Here is a 15412-nt window from a genome sequence, read left to right as displayed (position 1 = left end):
TCACTTTCTCGTTACTTCCACTTCACCCACTCGATCTGGCAACCGAATTGACGGCAAACACAATCTCCACTACGGAGTAGGCGCGCGACTGCTCCATGCCCCGCCAGAGGTAAATCATCAAGTTGAACAAGGGTGCATTTGGTGTGTGCGTGCTGCCGGGCAATCTGGTCTGCGTCCGCAGCGCACCCTGTGATGAAAGATGGTCGAAACCGAACACGGAACTCCCACTTGGAAGTTCACCCAATGCTTTGGCGATAAAGGCGATGTCGAAGACATAACAGAAGCCGATATCATCTCCACCGTTGAATTCGACCACACCGGAAACTATCTTGCTACAGGAGACAAAGGCGGCCGAGTAGTCCTCTTTGAGCGCAACGAAACAGTCAGCGCCTGACCACTATCAACCCTATTTGCAGCAGATTACTGACCCTCTCACAGAAAAAGACATGCGAGTATAAATTCCACACCGAGTTCCAGTCTCACGAGCCGGAATTTGACTACCTCAAATCCCTCGAGATAGAAGAAAAGATCAACAAGATCAAGTGGTGCAAGCGTCAAAATGCCTCACATTACCTCCTCTCCACCAACGATAAGACCATCAAGCTATGGAAGGTGTTTGAGAAGTCACTCAAGGTTGTGGCTGAGAACAATTTATCGAACGAACTGACCCCGGCTGGTGCTGGCGCTGGTACTGGCGTCGGAGGAGCCTCGCGCCCTCAATTCAAGGATTCTTCGCAGCTGAAGCTTCCTAGAATGACCCATCACGATACTGTCGTGGCTGCTGTCCCTCGACGCACCTATGCCAATGCCCACGCTTATCACATCAACAGCATCTCCGTCAATAGCGACGGCGAGACCTTCATTAGCAGCGATGATTTGCGCATAAACCTGTGGAATCTCAATATCCAGGATCAGAGCTTCAACATCGTGGATATCAAACCCGCGAACATGGAAGAGCTAACAGAAGTCATCACAGCGGCCGAGTTCCACCCTCACAGCTGCAATTGGTTCATGTATGCGAGCTCGAAAGGCACGATCAAATTGGCCGATATGCGGGAGAGCGCCCTGTGCGACCAGCACGCCAAACGTAAAGTCTTGCTCTCACCGAAAGGTGACGATACTAACGGGTTACAGAGTTCGAGCAAGAAGAAGACCCTTCATCCCGATCCTTCTTTTCCGAGATCATCTCCTCCATTTCCGATGTTCGATTCTCACACGACGGCAGATATATTCTATCCCGAGACTACTTGACCGTGAAGATTTGGGATGTCAACATGGAGAGGCAGCCTGTGAAGACGATCCCTATTCATGAACATCTGCGACCTCGTCTGTGCGACACATACGAAAATGACAGCATTTTCGACAAGTTCGAGGTGGTCTTCAGTGGTGATGGAAGCAATGTCATGACTGGCAGTTACAACAACAATTTCATGATCTATCCCTCAGATCCCGAGCAGGAAACTGAAGTTGTGCTTCAGGCAGACAAATCGGCCTTCAAGGCAAAGAAAGTTGGAGTGCCGACTCCCATCAACTCGGCCAGTCCCAATGGTGCCAAGAAAGGTGGTTCAAGAGCAGGCAGCCCTGCCGCCACTGGTGCCGGAAGCAGAATGAGGAAGGAAACCGATGCCGACCAGATCGACTTTAACAAGAAGATCTTGCACATGAGTTGGCATCCGTTCGAGGACAGCATCGCCATCGCTGCTACGAACAATGTAAGTTTCATGTGGTTCTGGTGGACATCTAGGAGCCTAACAGCCTTCTAGCTCTTTGTCTTCTCTGCTCTCTGAGCTTGTCCTCTGCGAAGTCTTTGCGTCACTGTGTATCAGCTTTCGTCCGGGTGCTCGCGGCGCACAACAGGCTGGAGATAGAAAGGACGCCTCCTGGAAACTACCGATAAGTGGGTGTATCGGTTGCACATGTCGGGCGCACGCACTATTGGTCGGTGGGGACGTTGCTGCGACGAATAGTGCCACGGCGACGACGGCTCGGCAAGGCTGAGCGTTTCAAGGACGACATGGTCCGGATCACGGACGGTGAAGGATAGGCGGGCTTCTTGGATTGCACCTTCGTCTTTCGGAGCTGTTGAGCCACCAAGGTCAATCAATTTTGGGCTCCGGGAACACTTTTCTTCCCAAAGCTGACGAGGGAATTTGCAAAGGCATGAGTGATAAGTGGCTTAGGTGTTTCCTCCAAGCTGGAACCACTGACTTAGACGATAGCCGGAGGATGCATCGAGATGAGAACAGAGGAGAATGAGCCAGACATGTAGTCAAAGCTGAAACAGCAGAAAACGAAATGAAGAAAAGTTGAATGACGAAAGCAGGCTGATGAATGATTTTGATCGAGCAAAGAAACATGCCGACTGAGGTAGGTCTGTCCTGCTGAGAAGTCTCTCACTGGCCCGTTCATGTCCTACCTGGCATTCACCTCATCGTTCTACAAGACGATCAAGAGTTGGACCTCACACCCACCATTGGGGCCGTCAAGCGTTATCGCCAAAGGACTCTAACCCCCTCTCCTTCTCCCTCTCTGTGCCAGCAGTATCTGCATCCATCCCATGGCCGTTCACGTCGCCGTTGGTGCCATTAATCTGCTCGGCATGCTCCCTCTTGACCCTCTCCAGTTCCTGGCCTGCCTCCTCCAAGCTCCGCTGGATATGGTCCTGACTGGCCTTGATGTCGGCCCTTTCCCGCTCAATGTCCGCTTTCCGCTTGACGATCCGGGCCTTTTCAAACTCCAGCGCCGAAAGTATGTCCCGCAATCGCGTCAAGCCGACGCTTAATTTGGGGATCGGCGTCGTTTCTCTCGGTTGCTGAGGCCGCGAGAGCTGCGCCGTCCGCGCCGAGTGCCAGCGTAGACCGTCCATGCCGTGGTGCGTCTGCGCCAACTCGTATTCCTTGCGCCGTTCGTAGTCCGAGTCGGACGCGTCGGTGTTGTCTGAGGCCTCTAACGCGGAGCCCTCGGCTTGGTCGATCAAGGTGCGGATGGCTTCGCGCTCTTGGCGCGATTGCTCTTTCAGCCCGCGTTTCGAGAGCGTCACGCGCCCTGAGTCCTCGACATACTCATCGAACCCTTCGGCGATGTCTTCGTCTTCATGCACGAGCCGCGTGTCTTTCTCGCGGGCCTGTGAAGAGATCGAAGGGCCGACTTGCATGCGGTGCGGGCGGAATTCGCCGTCCGAGTCGTAGTCCTCGAGCGATATGAAGTCTTCGCCGGCGCTTCCTCCCCCGACCCGGCTGGAATAGGCATTCGCGGCTTGTTCCTTGGCGAGGCGGGCGCGGCGGTCCTTCTTCTCCTTGATTTCCGCGGCGGAGGGGATGTGCGCGGATGTGGTTGACAAGGCGGGCTTGCCGAATTTAGCTTCGAGATCCAGTTCGAGGTGGGATGACGGTTCGATGAGATCTGTAGAAGGTGTGGCTTGTGGGGAGGAGATGTCGCGTGGAGTTGAGGGAGTCGAGTTTCGGAGTTCGTCTAGGTAGGCTTTGTTGTAGAGGGTGCGAGATTGGTCGTGGGATTCTTCATCTCGCTCTCGCCGGGAGATGATGTCCTGTGCGAGGTCTATCCTCGAGGGCTTTGTCGTTCGTGGCAAGGCCGTCTCGGTCGGCGTTGAAGCGCCTGTCCCTGTTTCTCTTCCCGTACCAGAGCCATCGTCTTCGGTCGGGTTGAAGGACACTCGTAGTTTTGACTTGGTGCGTGGGGCGTTGGCGTTCGGTCGGCGGACGACGGGGCCCGTGACTACATATCGTCGTCAGTGGGAATTGTTCACACTATCGCAGGGTCGTGTCAGAAAAGGTGTAGTAGTAGGGTGGTCTGGCTTGGGGTTTGGATATGTACGAACCTTCTTCACCGTCGTCCGCCTCTTCTTCAGGCTCGTCCCGCGTAATGCGTTTGGGTTTCCGCCGGGATGAGAAGAGCGACGCCATTGTATTGGTGTGCTGGCTATTAGGGTTGTGGGAGAGGACAATTCTGGAGTGAGAGTGGTTGAACGCTTTGCGAAGGAAATGATATTGCGGGGAAAGGGTGAGCGAGGACAAATCTGGGTTGTCAGACGAGGTCATCTACCCGCAAGGGCGCTGCTTTCATCCTGCAGCCACCAGCAGCTATGCTAGACGTTTTGTCAGACAGCGCGGGACCTTTTGAGCCTCGCTCAGCCTCGCCTGTGAAGCAGTTGTCTGTCTATGCTCCCGGATGGGCTGAGCTGTGCATGTGTGAGTGAAGTCAATGATCGCGCTTGACAGCGGTCTCTACCGCGTTGCTCCCTTCGTGGCTTCCCACCTCGCTTGCGTATGTGTTGACAACATGCTCACGCCCTTGTCAGAGTCTTATCAGCCTGGCACTGCCTCTTGCCTCTCTCCAGGTGCGTGGCCGTGCTGACTCTGGCGGCTTGAGCGTGGGCGCCACGTTACAGTGTGTCCTTCATGTACAACCTTGCTCTTGCCCGGCTGTCTGCCTGGCAGCCTAACGTCCACTTCTTCTGCTGAAAGTATCCTGAACTTTCACCCTAACCAGCTAAACGTCACAAAACAAGCCTCCCACCCGTTTTGAGTAGCGCGGCATATTTGGCATTGAAGACGTCGGAACTATGAACACCCTATATCGGCACCTTGAGCACTCTGACTCTATCCGTTTGCTGAAATTCCCCACAGGATCCGACCACACAGTTGAGGCGTTGCAGCATCTGAGCCTCATCACCATTCGTCTCTCAGACCCAAGCAGGCCTCATTATCAAGCAGTCTCCTACGCCTGGGGACAAGATACAGATCAGAAGACAATCTGCATCGATGGCGTGGACTTGCGTATCCGTTCAAACCTCTGGGACTTCCTTCACCAAGCCGTGTTGTCCCGAGACATGGAGATTAGCTATCTTTGGATTGATGGACTGTGTATCTGTCAAACCGGTAGGTGGTAACTTTTACTTCCTTGCCTTCACTATAACGGAAACGCGCACGTGGTCAACGAGGCTTCACAAGCTCTCGGTTGATGCTTTTATCGAGTTGTCTCTTTCTGTGCCTTCGATCAAGGAACGAAGATTCTATATACTGACCGCGCGTTAGATCAGGACGAGAAGGCCGCTCAAGTCCAGCAAATGGGCCACACCTTCTCATCTGCTGATCGCGTTATTGCGTGGTTGGGCGCCGGAGATCGGCAGGTTGTGGATAGAGACCATTTGCGTGACAACTACCTTTCCCGCGCATGTCGTGCCCCGTACTGGACGAGAACGTGGGTCGCTCAGGAACTCTTGCTCGCCCACGATCTATTGTTCTGCTATGGTCAGTACACATTCACCGAGAGACAATTTGCCAAGGTGTATGCGACCCATGGACGGACGCTTTGGAGTGTTCAGCATGCCGAAGTGGCGACATATCTTTGCAGCATGCTATTGGAGCTGAGAAGCTTCTTCCGCGGCAGTGGGAGACTAGCCGATGATTCTTACGCTCGCAGTCTTGAGGGGGAAGCAGCCTCGCGTCCTAGCAATGATCTGCTGGCCGTGGTCAAGACATTCCGAGGCAGTGTATGCTCTGTGGTGCTGGATAAAGTGTACGCGCTGCTCAGCATTGTGGATTGGGAGGGACGACAACCACTGCGAGTCGACTACATGATCGATGAAGTCCTGTTATACTATCGGGCTTTATCATCGGCGAGACACGTCGATTTCGGGTACGCAGAACACCTGAGAAGGGGCCTGCAAATCGATCAGCGCTTACTACTAGAAAGGAGCGTCCAGCTCTTTCAGGATGACGCAGTTGCAAAGTTGGAGATTGAGACGGCCTTCAGCATTGCTGCATATACCGGCCCCAATTACGATGGCGAGGATGGGATGATTCCACCCCGGTTCCCTCGTGCGTTCGGAAAGATGCCGTTTTCTCTTCACTTACACCAGGGCGTAGTCCGGCAGAAGGACTTATTGGCCCAATTCCGAGGCACAGATGTGTCGCTCGTGTTTGCCAGAGTGGGAACGACCGGAAAATACACTGTCAAGGGGATGATTTTCACAGTTTGGAGCAGCCTGCTGAATCACTCTATTGTGCACTGCCCCAACCGATGTCTCAACGATTTCAGCGACATTGAGCTCGAGCTGGAAGATACTCCCGCCATCTCGGATGTTACCCACTTCGTGCCCATCAAGGCCAAGTCTTGGTTGTCTCTCTTCCGGCACCACTGTCAGAAAGGGGAGGCCAGTATGGTGTTTAACAGAAAGAACAATAAAAGTACATGAGCATTGGGATGAGCGCGGGTTTGTTTGAACACGGAGCACGTAAGTGCCCAAGGATAAGCAGTAGTACTGTACATTAAAGCGACGTCCATTATCCCATCGGTGGTGATGGTGTCTGTCTTTGCCCTCACGCCGGCACAACAATCTTCCGCTCCGAACCTCGACCTTTCTGAATTTCTCCAACCACCAATACAAAGCACGAACTGCGGCTGCTGCGAAAGCGAAAGCGACACGCAACGACCACACTCACAAATCTTTGGCCGCACAACGCACACATCCCCTCAGCTTCCCAGTAGAAGCCCGAGCCGTCGAATACACAACGCCGCTTGAAACCTCCGCTCAACCGCGACCATGCCCCAAGCGCAACCCGAACTCAAAAAGGTAAGAGAGAAAGAGTCCCCATGCCATTCCATACCATACCATGCCATATGTCATGCCGTGTATCCCAACCGCGCAACTCACCCCGTCCACGACCTTAGACTACTAGGCTAACTTCCGGGCGCACCTTAGTACATGGAAAAGCGCCTCTTCGTGCAACTGAACGGCAACAGAAAAGTCATCGGCATCCTGCGCGGCTATGATGTACGTATCACGCGACCGATAGAGGCTCGAATCTTCCCTCCCTTCGTTCCCCCTTTACCTACACACTCTATCTATATTCTCCTGCGTAAAAGAGCGAGAGAAAGGGGATCATCCATGCCTTCCGCGTGGCCGAAACAAAAGAGTCCAGAAAAATCCCGAGACAAACGCAACGCAACGCGACGAGGCTGACATTTATATCCGTCAACTTTAGGTCTTCTTGAACATCGTGCTCGACGAGGCCGTTGAGGAGAAGCCAGGCGGCGACCGCGAGAGGCTGGGCATGGTTGTCATCCGCGGCAATTCCGTGGTTATGCTCGAGGCGTTGGAGAGGATGGGGGATGATCGACGATAGATTGGCGGGCACAATGGACGACGTAACGATGAGGACGGCGGCTGAGCAGCTAAGGCTCATTTGCCACGAGCAAAGTGTGCGTCCCATACGGCATGGAGGACGGTTGGTGGCTACTGGTACAAGATTGCGTATGGAGGAAGCGCGCTATCTTAAGGATATCGTGCGCATGCGTGGTGCATCGGCTCAGCCTACGAGGATACCTTTCCACCTTGCCGGCCTACCATTGACCAACCGACCGGCCAAGAGAGACGTGCGCCATTTTCAGCCATAAACCGGAAAGACATTGCCCGTTGTCGTGGGCGAAAACAGATCTCAAGATGAAGGACCACCCTGCGGCGGACCCTTATTCAGCTTCAAAGTCGGGATCTTCAACGTAATCCTTCTCTGAAGCTCTGCCACCGGCGTTTGTACCTGTTGGCCCTGCTGTGTCGAAAAACTCGACGGTCTCGCTGGTGCCGGTTGGGCACTTGGTGGAGGCGGTGTGGGACTCGGATTATTTAGTGAAATGCTCGGCTGTGGATTCATTCCACTGGTGTTCTTGTTGAGGTTCAACTTCAGCTTCAGGTTCGGAATGGTAGGCCGTGCTTGCGCTGGTGGTTGCGGTATGGCCACGGGAGGCGCCAGCGGGTGCCATTTTGGCACGGGTTTCACGCGGACTTTGCGGGTTTCCGAGAATTTGAGCTTGCCCTGCAGAGAAAGGGTGCGTTAGCCTGATGCCCGAATGAAGGGGAAACAAAATGCAAGACAGAACTTACCTTGCCTAAGCTCTGCACCTTCCAGTAGCGAGGCAGCCTCAGTGTGACCTTCATCTCGTTGACAGGATCGTAGAACAAGCGGCAGAAGTCTAGTAAGATCTGCAAATCCTCCAGTATGATCTGATTGTAGCAGACCGCATTCCAAAGTGCTGTTTGAAGGGCTTTATGCGCGCCGAGTTCATTCTTCAACGCTTTCACCGCGGCTTCCAAGTTCTGTCGCCTGGCCAGTTCCTCCTGTCGTTTCGATGCATCGTCTTCCTCGATCGATGCGCCTTCGATGACGAGACCTTCAGCGGCGGCGGGCCGAGTGGCCGTGCTCTTGTCGCCGATAGCTCGCCGACCAAGCACGACGCCAAAGCCCCGTTGTAGGCTTTGACGGATATATGGAGACGGGTCAGCCACCATGCAGTATAGCGCATACCGCAAAACTGCCGGATCATCGAAGATTTTGGGTGTCAGAAGAGTTGCATACGCCGTTTGGCGCAACATGTCGTAATTGCCTGGCCTGGTATACTGTAGGAAGTGCAGCGGTGAGAATGTTCCGATCCCTGAAGCCGCAAGCATGGCCTGACACTCCAAAGCAGTGCGAGAGTACAGGTTTTGGTAGGATGATGTCCACTCATCCATTCTACGGTAACGGTCGATCTCCTCCAGAAACTGGCGTTCAAACTGCTTCAGCTCGTGCACTTCATCTTCGAGGTCGAAGTCTCCGATCACATCCCGCTCAGTGTAATGGGGTCGCGCGATAGCCGCTTCGGTCAATGCTTTCATCAATCGAGCAACGTAGTGCGCATCAGAGTAATCGTTCACCGAGTTGTCGTTGAATTTTAACTTATCGAGCAAGAAATCTCTGACCTCTTTAGGTGTATGTCCCCGGCGGTCGCGGACTTTGGCAATCGCTTCCACGATCTCGCACTGCACCATGTATAACAGTTGGTCCGAGAAATCGTTGGGTCGAGTCATGGTCGAACCGCGATCGGTAACACAGAACAGCTCTTCAAAGGCTTTCTTCAGATGGTAGAATCCGATATTGCTGACTTCTTCTGCCGCATGTCTGACCAGGGCTTTAGCTGCGAGTGCTCGAACACCATGGAAATACCGGCGATCCATCAACGTGCGGACAATAACGGAGGACATGGTCGCATGAGGTGGAAATCTTGAAATGGTCCGGATCGACTCGAGATGCGCCACAACATCTCGATCTTGCTGTAGTTGGGACACGTACATGTATCCCGGCATGGCGAGATTCACTGTGCAAATCCATTCGAAGTCGGCGTCCAGCCGGATCCATTCGTAGGACTCCATGTTCATTTTGTCTTCTTCCTCCTGAGTCCACTCTTGGATTCTCCACTTTGCAATTTCCTCCTCAGTCTGTAGTACATCGCCTAGACAATAGACCAGGGCGTCGTTCTCCTCGTCCACTTGCTCAGCTGCAGCTCTAGTACTCGCTCGAGCTCTCTGCTTCTTGCTCCTTTTGAGACGTTTGTATTTTGTATTGTACGGTACTTCGAAGGTGGTACTGGGGTCCTTTATCTGCACAATGTGCTCGTATGGAGTGCCGTCTGCCTCATGAATCCGTATCGTCATGGGGCCAGTGAACACCTGCTGAGGCTCTGCAGCCCAAATGCCATGAAAGTCCTCGTGAACTTCCCGCATGAAGGATTCGGGATTCAGATCCCGTGAAGTTTGTCGATCGCCTTGTTCTTGCTGAATGGTCATCTCTACCACGAGTTTCTTCTTGTTGAATCTCTGTCGGGCGAAAAAGCGAGGGCAGCCGGCCCCCTTGACCCACTGTCCAAGAAAGTCATCTATCTTCTCGTGACCCATGCGTTCCGTGGTCTTCTGGAACAGTTCGGTCGAGAGGGCGTTGTTTTCAAGGTCCCCTGTTCGAGCTCTCGTGAGAATCTTTCCCAGGATACCGGGCATTTTGGAAGTGCCTTCTCTTTTTGCGATGCGGCGATCTAGAATGAACAGTACTACGGGAGCTTTCATGGCGATGAAACCGTATGCTGACGGGTCAACATGAAACATGGCGCCCATGTCGTAGATCGAGGGGCGATTGAAGTCCAACTCCACGACAGTATCAGCCTGGCGTTTAATGTAAGCACGGTACTCGTTGTTCCCCGAAAGTTCTCTCATGAAGAGATTCGTGATGAAATGAGCACCTCCAATTATGACCCAATTGTCTTGGGGATTGGCCGCGATGATGTTGACGCCGATCCATTGGGATACAATAGCGTGTACCAAGGTCCGAGTGACATCTTGTGCTGGGTCAATGACTTCTTCCGGATACAGTAGTCGAGTGCTGCAGACTGCTACGCCTGCGAAGACGAATGTTTCAGCTGGTGCGTCCTCGACGAAGCACATGGCGTAAGATTTGACGGGACAAGAGATGTACTTCTGTACAACGTAGTCCATGGCCATAGTCGTGGGTAAGCAAGTATTCTTAGTCTCCTCTGCTCGGCCTGGCAAACAATATGCCAAGACTTCGACTGCATTGCGACCAATGTCCTCTACTTGCTGTGCATCTCGGAGCTCACTCAAGTTGACCAGCTCGAACGGTCCAATTGCGAACCCGATTTGTTGTGGGGCCAGTTGCTGAGAGCAGGAAAATGCGACGGTCTTCAGGGATGGGTCGTGTTTGTCCAAGATCTCATCTGTAAGCTCACCCGAGCATATCACGACCATATCCATACTCTCGTAGCTTTGGCGCGCCGGGTCATTATTTGCAACATCCTGGCTGAGTGCAGCAGGGTCGGACGAAATAGCCTGGTTGATGGCGTCGCCCACGGAGCGGGGACATTTGATGGAAATGTCCCAGGTACAACGACTATTGAGTTTGTCGACACACGGGAACAGGGATGAAGCACCGCCGGCACCCATCTTGGTTCGAGTGTATGCATGGGGCCATCGACCACTCCCGCGCCGGCCCGTCGAAAATTGTAGAGATTCCCTAGCGTGACATGACTCGAATTCGATGACGACGGTCAGAGGTGTAAACTGTGCTGCTGTTGTGTCTGCTAGTGCTTGGGTGACCTCGGTGGCGGATGCGCCCTGAGATTGCGGATTTGTGATCTTGATTGTGCCTGCGGCCTGCGTATGTACTTCTGCGACCTCGACAGGCACAATGCGTACTTTCTTAGGGAGGGTGATGATAATATCGGGTTCCGGCTCAGCACCGATCGAACCCGCAATCTTCTCCGCAAGAAGGTGGTGTTGGTGGACTGACCCTGGAGCATGTAATCTGAGCTGATCACAAGGATCATCATGTTGCACGGAAGCAGATGGGATGCCGTTCACCAAGACCTTGTTGATCGTACATTGTCGGCCATGCAGGGCGATCTCCTTGAGGTCGGCAGAGTCGGGGTAGATGGTGATCTCTGTCCTTCCTATGACCTCCTGGTTGAAACTTATCTCCAGCTCAACCTTTTGATGCGCGACAGTAAATGTGGGCTCTCGTATACCCGGCGGCTGGCCCTCCTGTGACTCCATCACCGGTTCATGAGAGGCGAGCTAGATTGTCGTGAATCATGGTCATCCGCACATGGACCTCAGAGCAGTGTGCTTGATCTCATATTCTAGATGTCCGAGTCTAAGGTCGTGTAGGGTTACAAGCGCATCCGACTCACAGGTCCAAGACGCACCTTCTCCGAGATCTGAGGCGAGGCTGACGATGGGAAGAGGCAGAGACGAAAACGCGATGGCAGTTGCGCCTGCCTTGTCAACGCGTCGAACGACTGTTACGTAAGCAGCTACAGGGCAGCGCACATCCACAAAGCGCAGGCGCTTCGCCCTCTTTCACGTGCCTCCCTATTTCCCATTTTTATCCCTCCGGCTCTTTCTGTCTGCAGCTCATTATGGAGAGCTCAGTTCAGTTCTTTCTATGTTCTATACGCAATATCTAGACCATCTCATGCATGACTTAGACTTATAGAACCTTTTGCGGGTGGCCACTCAGTTTCTGTCCCCCCTCACATTCTTTCAGCACATGCGCTACATCTGCCCAACGCAACACTTGGCAACACCTACAGCACAGCCATGGCAGGTTCAGGTAGGCCTCGGCGGGACAACATTTTGTCGTGTAAACTGCCTCCAAATACTCACATTGTCTCGATAGCCGATCCTCTGTCGGACGAGGCCATGGCCCACCTGAAAACGTACAAATACCAAAGCGTGGACAAGTCATGGATATCCAACCATATACTTCGACACTACGTACGTTTTCTATGAAACATCCCTTGCCATGGAAGCAGCTTACGCCTTTGTAGTGGAATGCGGCTGTCAAGCTACTGCCCATGTGGCTCGCTCCGAACATGGTGACGCTTCTCGGCTTCTGCTGCATCCTGTTCAACGTCCTCTTGGTACATATCTTTGTACCAGACCTAGTCGGACCGGCACCCTCATGGCTGTGCTATAGCTTTGCTGCTGGGCTTTGGCTTTATTCGACGATGGATAACATTGACGGCAAACAAGCCCGGCGGACGGGGACCTCCAGCGGTCTCGGTGAGCTCTTTGACCATGGTATCGATTCACTCAATTGTACATTGGGTAGCCTTCTTGAGACGGTCGCCATGGGCCTCGGGCCTACCAAGATTGGTGCCTTCACGGCGCTTGTGCCATGTCTACCAATGTTCTTCTCCACTTGGGAAACATATCACACACATACGCTCTTCCTTGGGGCGTTCAATGGCCCTACTGAGGGACTCATCATCGCTTGTTCGTTCATGATTCTCTCTGGTTACTTCGACTCTGAGATTTGGCAACATCGGGCGGCCGATTATGTCGGCCTCGACAAGTACCTCGGTGACATGGTCTTCATGGACTTTTGGTTGCCTATCGTCTTGGGAGCGTTTCTCTTCGCCCACCTGCCCTCATGCGTCATCAACGTCTACCGCGCGCGGAAACAACAAAACCTCCCATTCTGGCCGGTCTTTCTGGAGTGGATACCCATGATTATATACACAGCCTCGATCTGTGCGTGGTGCGCCTCTCCATACTCTATCCTCCTGCGGGAAAATCACCTGGCTATATTTTGCCTTACGCTCTCGTTTGTGTTTGGACGTCTCACCACGAAGATCATCCTCCACCATCTTACCCGGCGGCCATTCCCTTACTTCACAGTGGCATTGATTCCCCTCGCTGTCGGGGGAATCATGGCATGGCTACCCTTATTCGGCTTCGAACCCATTTCAGCTCGGCATGAGAGATGGTACATCTACGGATATTTTGTGTTCGCTATGGGCCAGTACTTTGTGTGGGCCGTGAGGGTCATCAATCGCATTTGCGACGTGTTAGACATCAACTGCCTGACGATCAAGAAGAAGGCGATCGATGGCAGGGAGAAGCAGGCGTTCGTCGGAAAGGAGCTGAAGACCAAGTCCAACGCCAATGGAGAAGTAAGAGGCACGAAAAAGGAGTTGTAGGGCGACTTGGGGACTGGGGACTTCACATTCCCCAGAGAGAAGAGCTTGCTGAATGCCAGCGCACGCAAGAGAATAGCGAAGCGGAGACGTCGACACAGCTCGTGGCTGGACTGGCTACCGGAGTTGCCTCCATGGTGTGTCAGCTCCGAGGGCATCTTCGTCATTTTCTTCTTGGTAGTCCTGGCCGTCTACTTCGTGGTGTACGCCGCAAAGTTGGTGGGCAGCTTCAAGCAGAATGCAGAGGTGTGGTTCAGCTAGGTCGGAGTCCTTCACGGAGAGTACAAGCCGCGATTCCGTGGCGGATCTCTGAATGTACTGAGCAATCCGTCCCAGTATGATCAACTCCTTGAATTTTCAACAAACAATGGAGCCGATACTGTACACAAAGACTTTCTACTCTATCTTGACTCTCATCTCTTACTACATCATTCGGGCTGCTGATCCTTATATTTCTGCCTCAAACTCTCGACATCAAACCCGATGACCTCGGCCTTCTGCACGATCCTTCTGGCCTTCCCCTCGACCGGCGCATCAATCATCTTCCCATCCATGCTCCACGCGCCCTTGCCCAACTCCTCTGCTCTCTTCTGAGCGATGACGATCCGGACCGCCCACCCGACCTCCTCCTGACTCGGCGAGTAGATTTTCTGCACCGTCGCCACCTGACTCGGATGAATACATTGCTTACCATTATAGCCCATTCTTTTGCCCTCCTCGCACTCTCGCTGCAGTAGCGAGTCGTCGCCTTCGCCTTTATACGCCGTGGCGACAAGATCGATCGTCGAGGGTAAGTTATGTGCCCGCGCGGCCGTGGCGATGGCTTGTCTCGCGAAGAGCATCTCCGTCAGCGAAGGCGTGCGCGTGATGCTCATGTCCAGCGCAAAGTCCTCGGCCGCGAAGACCAAGCCCTGCAGCAGGTGTGGTGCCGCTTTACAGATCTCATTCAAATTCATCAGAGACTTTGCGCTCTCGATCAACGCGAGTATCGATATCTGGCCCTTTTCCTGTAGGAAGTCCTTGGATCGCGAGTGGGCGAGCACATCGCTGATGAAGGTCAAATCGCTCGCGCTTTCCACCTTGGGTACCACCAATGTCGTCAGATTCGGTGACTTGACCACCTCTTCGAGATCCCCCAAGGCGAGGCCGGAGCCCACGCTGTTTATCCGCACTGCCCGCTCTTTGATACCGCTGGGAATCTCTGTGTCGAGTGCTTTGCGCACGGCGTGTCGTGCCTCGGCCTTTTTGCCTGGCGTGACGCTGTCTTCGAGGTCGTAGGCTATACAGTCTGCGGTGAGGCTGCGTGATTTGTCAAGGAAGCGTTGGGATGAGCCGGGAACTACGAGTCATGGTTAGTGGTCGGTAAGGGGAGAGTAAGGTGAAAGCGGGCGCTGACCGTAGAGCATCGCCCTGCGGAGGACGTTCTTTGCTGCCATGGTGGAGCTGCCGGGCAAGCTCGCCTTGTACACAGAGTTTCTGGTCAAGGCGCTCACTCGTCGAGGGGCCCAGGAGCTGTCAGACACTACAGGTACCTCATATAATGTACACCACCGTGACTACCTAGACACCGCCTCCGCCGCGACCAGAACTACGGAGTAACGAGCATCTCCAACGCGGTTGAGAGATGCGGGGAAAGCAGGAGCGATATCGGCCAAGAGCGGCCTTGCGAGAGCTCACTTTGGGAGACGATACTCTATACTTCGTAGGGGACCAAGAGTAGACTCAACTCTTTGGCAACCAGGGAGACATGTACGTGATTTCGGAAAGACGGCGTGCTGTCCGGAAGCGCTCCTTCATCTCAGGGACTCGGCGGAGGCTGGTGTAAGGCTGTCGTGACGATTCCCCTACAGTAGCTGCCATGCGCCGCCCACCTGTTTGTCCTGATTCTCTCTCTTTCTTCCCTCTCCTCGAATCCGGGCATTGCAACCCTGTACAACAATTATAGCGTGGACTTTCAAACAGTCGTCCCGCAACGCCGTTGCATTCTCAATCGTTTCAAGCAAGCAGCTACAATCGAAATAACAGATGCGATTATTCGTGCAACGTGCGGAGTGGCTGTTCGCAACGGTCTAGAACTCGCACACAGGCG

General features: G+C 53.6%; 7 protein-coding genes across 7 annotated transcripts; 4 read left to right on the top strand and 3 right to left on the bottom strand.

Annotated features, from left to right (window-relative positions):
* Positions 1–199: 199 nt before the first annotated feature.
* A1O7_05866 (protein phosphatase PP2A regulatory subunit B) lies at positions 200–1787 on the top strand (the record flags this gene model as incomplete). Its single annotated transcript, XM_007759874.1, has 4 exons — positions 200–382; positions 439–1087; positions 1135–1712; positions 1764–1787. 4 exons carry the CDS (start codon positions 200–202, stop codon positions 1785–1787), a joined length of 1434 nt encoding a protein of 477 aa, XP_007758064.1.
* A 695-nt stretch (positions 1788–2482) lies between these two features.
* A1O7_05865 (uncharacterized protein) lies at positions 2483–3923 on the bottom strand (the record flags this gene model as incomplete). The annotated part of the gene is made up of 2 exons (XM_007759873.1): positions 2483–3735; positions 3839–3923. The coding sequence occupies 2 exons, from the start codon at positions 3921–3923 to the stop codon at positions 2483–2485; spliced, it is 1338 nt and encodes a 445-aa protein (XP_007758063.1).
* Positions 3924–5374: 1451 nt separating this feature from the next.
* On the top strand, positions 5375–6217 carry A1O7_05864 (uncharacterized protein; the record flags this gene model as incomplete). Its single annotated transcript, XM_007759872.1, has 1 exon — positions 5375–6217. One exon carries the CDS (start codon positions 5375–5377, stop codon positions 6215–6217), a length of 843 nt encoding a protein of 280 aa, XP_007758062.1.
* Positions 6218–6727: 510 nt separating this feature from the next.
* Positions 6728–7148, top strand: A1O7_05863 (small nuclear ribonucleoprotein G; the record flags this gene model as incomplete). The annotated part of the gene is made up of 2 exons (XM_007759871.1): positions 6728–6796; positions 7008–7148. 2 exons carry the CDS (start codon positions 6728–6730, stop codon positions 7146–7148), a joined length of 210 nt encoding a protein of 69 aa, XP_007758061.1.
* Positions 7149–7460: 312 nt separating this feature from the next.
* On the bottom strand, positions 7461–11395 carry A1O7_05862 (uncharacterized protein; the record flags this gene model as incomplete). The annotated part of the gene is made up of 2 exons (XM_007759870.1): positions 7461–7835; positions 7904–11395. 2 exons carry the CDS (start codon positions 11393–11395, stop codon positions 7461–7463), a joined length of 3867 nt encoding a protein of 1288 aa, XP_007758060.1.
* Positions 11396–12043: 648 nt separating this feature from the next.
* On the top strand, positions 12044–13326 carry A1O7_05861 (uncharacterized protein; the record flags this gene model as incomplete). Its single annotated transcript, XM_007759869.1, has 2 exons — positions 12044–12118; positions 12172–13326. 2 exons carry the CDS (start codon positions 12044–12046, stop codon positions 13324–13326), a joined length of 1230 nt encoding a protein of 409 aa, XP_007758059.1.
* Positions 13327–13751: 425 nt separating this feature from the next.
* A1O7_05860 (citrate lyase subunit beta-like protein) lies at positions 13752–14759 on the bottom strand (the record flags this gene model as incomplete). Its single annotated transcript, XM_007759868.1, has 2 exons — positions 13752–14662; positions 14720–14759. The coding sequence occupies 2 exons, from the start codon at positions 14757–14759 to the stop codon at positions 13752–13754; spliced, it is 951 nt and encodes a 316-aa protein (XP_007758058.1).
* Between the last annotated feature and the right edge of the window lie 653 nt (positions 14760–15412).

Source organism: Cladophialophora yegresii (assembly GCF_000585515.1).
Source record: "Cladophialophora yegresii CBS 114405 chromosome Unknown aczIN-supercont1.4, whole genome shotgun sequence".
Classification (NCBI taxonomy): Eukaryota; Fungi; Ascomycota; class Eurotiomycetes; order Chaetothyriales; family Herpotrichiellaceae; genus Cladophialophora; species Cladophialophora yegresii.
This window is presented reverse-complemented; position numbering and strand designations above follow the sequence as displayed.